The sequence below is a fragment of the Palaemon carinicauda genome, chromosome 5 (genome assembly GCF_036898095.1).
Source record: "Palaemon carinicauda isolate YSFRI2023 chromosome 5, ASM3689809v2, whole genome shotgun sequence".
Classification (NCBI taxonomy): Eukaryota; Metazoa; Arthropoda; class Malacostraca; order Decapoda; family Palaemonidae; genus Palaemon; species Palaemon carinicauda.
The window spans coordinates 70,496,243-70,501,242 of record NC_090729.1 but is presented as its reverse complement, the minus strand read 5'-3'; the positions used below and the strand labels follow the sequence as shown (position 1 = coordinate 70,501,242).

General features: G+C 33.3%; 2 protein-coding genes across 2 annotated transcripts in view; both read right to left on the bottom strand.

Moving 5' to 3' along the window:
* Positions 1–4,304, bottom strand: part of LOC137641329 (malectin-like) — a 5,176-nt gene extending 872 nt beyond the window's left edge. The window contains exons 1-2 of the mRNA XM_068373766.1: positions 4,261–4,304; positions 1–1,592 (exon numbers count right to left, since the gene is read on the bottom strand). The exon at positions 1–1,592 is cut by the window's left edge and continues 872 nt beyond it. Of these exons, the coding sequence (XP_068229867.1) occupies positions 648–1,544 (897 nt within the window). The 5' untranslated portion in view covers positions 1,545–1,592; positions 4,261–4,304 and the 3' untranslated portion in view covers positions 1–647. The remainder of the gene's footprint in view (positions 1,593–4,260) is intronic.
* Positions 1–5,000, bottom strand: part of LOC137641328 (uncharacterized) — a 1,100,455-nt gene that overhangs the window by 1,010,338 nt on the left and 85,117 nt on the right. The gene's annotated exons all lie outside the window — the stretch shown is intronic.

The following is a 5,000-nucleotide window of genomic DNA, read 5'->3' as shown; positions in this document are numbered from 1 at the left end:
AAGTCATAGAGCAATAAAAACATAAGTAAAAAATTAAAACTTATCATGTCCATTAGAGCATTTCCAAAAATTAAGTAAAAGAAGTTATCCATAAAACCTCATAATAATAGACAAAGTACGCAATTTTACATATATCATTGAGTATGTGTAATTCACAAAAATACATAAAATGTCTTTAGCCTAAGTTATTAAAAAAAGAAGGAAGAATATCAATGCTGCTTTCAATAGATTATTCCAAAAGGAAACATGGTTCCCCAACTCTCTTAAAATCTTATCCTTTAATCACATTGAATAAAAAGTATAACACTTACGGGTCAAGCAATTTACAAGAACAATACATAGAATTGTCCTTATAAGGATCACAGTTTCAAAAGACAAAAGTTATTCAGAACACATGAACGTAATAAAGAATAACAGACTGAAAAATTTCTTCATAATCTCAGTAATCATAAAATATTCTGTAGACTATGGGTGGCTGTCGCTCACATATGTCATTAATATCTCAAATATTTTAATTGATTACTTGAAAAGATAGATGACAGTATAATATGCATAATTTTTCATCAAGAGAAACCTACAAATTCTATCCTAAAATGGAGAAATACAGGTATATAGGGTTTATATAAGAGATAGAAAAATTTTGCACTTCAAATTCTACAAAATCGAAACAGAATCGGAATGGCAGCTCCCATGCCAATAAGGATTGTGATAATGTAACTCTCATCATCTGCGTAGGGGTCAAAGTTCTCTGAATCACTGCTACTTGGCTGTTTTTTACCTTTAGTCTTTCCCTTCACGTCATTTGCAATTTCCTTTCTACTCTTCTGTTTGTTTGCTTTCCGTGAGCCTGCAAGAGCCCTATCCTTGCTATTTACAAACCCCATGTTCTTCATAATAGCCCTCAACTGTTCAAGGTCATTGACTTTGTGAAAAAGACTGACAAATTCGACAAGATCCACTTTGACAACGAATAGCGCATTAATTTTCGGATTATCCCTGGGCCCTTTCACAAACTCCACTCTTATGGTATCACCTTCGATAGAGCTCCGCCCGCCAGCAGCCAAAACCGAATCGCCCGAGATGGTGAAATGAATGTGTTCGTCAAGGGGGGCACCTCGCCCAACCCGGCGAAATATGTCCAAATCTCTTATCACTTTGAGTTCCCTGTTCAGGACCACGTCGAAAACTTTCTTTCTAGGAGCGTCGAAGTAGACCTCGCTGAATTTTAAAACGATCATGTATTCCCCATCTCCCATTAGGGGAATGTCGTAGCCGAAAGTGGAATGATGGTAACGTTCAGTTTGATAAAGCACCTGATCGCAAAGGGGAACGTCTCGTATCAGATAGTGTTTGCCGAAATCTGAAGACGTGCCAATTTTGCCCTCGAGCGGATCTCCGTCGTATTCTATTCCAAGGATATCAACGTGGGCATTCCCGCCGGCATTGACAGCAAAGATCACTTCGCTGGTACCTGTTGTTTTAGACAGGATAATAAGGAGGAGGAGAAGGACCGCCGACATGATATTCCAAACGCACAGAGCCATGGACGTATTTCTACTCTCTGCTGCTACGTGCCCCCAACTCTTCGGTACCTTTAATGGAAGTGAATTTCGAGTTAAAGGACTGTTAAGTCACTTTTCAAGAATGAACACCATTTCATGTAAATGGCTATAGAGAAAAAAAAAGAATTCATGGTTCATTGTTATATAAACAATCTAACAACTTATTACAAAAGAAACCTTGTTTGTGGAAACTAAGTCAGACGGATAGGGTAATTTCTTGTTTTAAACAACCCAATAATGAGCGCAAAACAGAGTGGGGAGATTACTGCTTACAGCGTGCCTTTTGTGGCACGGCGTAGAGACTTAGACAGTAGTAAAGGTTTCATCTAGCATCAATTCATTCCAGGGTGAACAACAACAACAACAACAACAACAACAACAACAACAACAACAACAACAACAACAACAACAACAACAATAATAATAATAATAATAATAATAATAATAATAATAATAATAATAATAATGTGTTCCCAATTTTTATTATGGGAAAGTTGCTCAGCAAAGAATGGTAATGGAAATTCAAAGTAAAACTTTATTTTCATATCACCATCTCTATCCTTCCCATTTGCCCTACTCATATTTACAAATCCCTTTACAATGGTATTTATAACTTGGGAATAAATACCAGTTATTTGAAAGATTATACATGGTAAATAGCCATTATACTTAAACACACACACACACACACACACACACACGCATTCCGTGCAATCCTTAAAACTATAGAGAAAGAAAAATAAAATGTCTCGATGAAGTGGGGATCGGGTTTACATTAATGCAGTTTACCATGTAACGCTGGTTTCTTAGCAATTGCAATAATAGAAAACGGATAAGCTGACAATTGAAAGTTTTAGGGTAACTACTATAAACTTGGTGAAGTTGAACCAATTCAAGTCTCGGTTGCATCAGAATAATATTTTATTTCTATTCAGATCTCTATGACTAGTAAAAAATACAACCTGCAAATACAGAATCTTCTTGTATTTAGCGGTTTATTGTTAGTTCGTCACGATCATGAGAAATTACTATTTTTTGTTAAATCTTGGTAATAAATCTTTTCAACAAAATAAACATATTACGCAAATATCTATAGTCCAGAACTAGGAGCCTAAAGCATGCACAGGTAGGCATTCACATAAAACAAGAGACTGGATATTTTCTAAGATAAACATTAGGTTACCTGCTACTTGTTTGATGAGCTATTGGAAATGTCAGTGTGGTATTCTTTTGGACAGTTCTAGAGCGGCTCAAAATCAATAGTTTCTAGTAGTGTCAGGAATTTCACCAACATTATGAGTTAAAAATTGGGGGTTTGCGGTAGTGTATAGGTCTACCTGCTGAGTTAACAGCAGTCACTGCCTGGTCCTACCTGGTCCTAGCATGATGGAGAGGGGGCTTATGTAATACTTTGAGACAGGCTTGGCTTAGGCGCTGATCATGTGTACATATGGTCAGTCTATAGGACTTCGTCCATTCCCTTGGCTCTACCATTCATGAGTAACCTTTAAACCTAAGATTTTCGTAGAGACTGTCAAATAATTTGATTTACCATAGTTATGAAAAAAAAAAAAAAAAATTCTTCCAAATTATTGTGGTCTTGAGATAAATATTTCAATTGGGATTAAACACCTCAGACTACTTAACGTTGATAATACGGAAAACTTAAATAAAGAAAAATAATATCTTAATACTAAATGCTAGGCGCACAGAAAAGGTCCTCGTCAGTAACTAGAATTATTTGAATGTATGATACAAAATAACAACAGGAATAAAAAATAATCAAGAAGAGCGATAAAGATTCGAAATGAAATAATTTGTCCATTTTTTCTAAAAGATAGATAACTTGATCTTGATTCAATTTCATTACAGATTTTATTGGAAGCTTAATCAAGAATAATACTTAATTTCCATATGGAAAACTAGTTCTTACCATAAAGATTAAAATCGAAATGAAATATCTGACACCAGAATGGAAACACTTTGCATTATCTTAAGTTCTTGAACACACAACTAATAAATCAAAAAATATCTTCTGATGTTATGATATTTAGCTCATAAATTATCTAAATGGGATTCAAGGGAATTAAGAAAAAAATTGGCCATTTAAGTTTATATTAACTTAAAACAAAGAAAAATTGAATTATAGGCGACGTATGAATTATGTAGGTTATCATTAGTTCTATTCTTTCTCACTTCATCGAAATTCGAAATAATATAAAAATACTGACTATACTGAAATTAATAAATACAGCTAAGAACATCATGAGTGACGTCATCAACAAATAATGTACGTAAAAACGTGATTTCAATCTGTGTGATAATAAACACGCTGATTACACCTGAAGGAGTTCACTTCATAGAAAATTTACTAGATTCAATATAAAAAGGAAGTATGTTTCAATCTAACACATTCAAATAAGTAAAAATGGAAAAACATAATCAGATATATCGTATTTCAAGTCCCTTAAAGACGGATCCGGTCAGGATTCCAAGAAGATATACTGGAAAATGAGAGAGAGAGAGAGAGAGAGAGAGAGAGAGAGAGAGAGAGAGAGAGAGAGAGAGAGAGAGAGAGAGAGAGAGAGAGAGAGAGAAAATTTAAATTCAGAACATATTTTGCCACAACGCTAAATAAAGTAGAATAATACAAATACCCATCTATATCTGTGGCAATACCAAAGGCAGCGGTACCCACCTGTTCTCACTAATACTCCAGAGAACCTGACAGCTGAAACCGAACTTGTATACTAACGTTCTTCCATTCAGGAACTCCACACTCGACAACGTTATTGCTGACAAAACTATCTGCTGATTTCATGATCAAGATGACGAGCTTGCATGATTGACTGATTTAAAAATTTTCTGGTGTCGTGATACAAAATTTTAGCCTTATCAGAATTGAGAACATTATTATTATTATTATTATTATTATTATTATTATTATTATTATTATTATTGTTGTTGTTGTTGTTGTTGTTGTTGTTGTTGTTGTTGTTGTTGTGGTGGTGGTGGTTGTTGCTGTTGCAGTTGCTGTTGCTGTTGTTGTTGTTATTGTCAATAATAATAATAATAATAATAATAATAATAATAATAATAATAACATGTATGTAACCCTTTCTTCAAGGGAATCATTTACTAGTAACAATCTACTATTCACAGCTCTCCACTCGGTTAATGCCTTTTCTGTTCTTGGTGTCATCATCATTCCTACCCCTTCTCTTCCAACTCCATGTGATCTTCCTGAGTATATATATATATATATATATATATATATATATATATATATATATATATATATATATATATATATGTATATATATATACATACATATATATATAACTTAATATATATATATATATATATATATATACATATATATATATATACATATATATTATATATAATATATATACATATATATATATATATATATA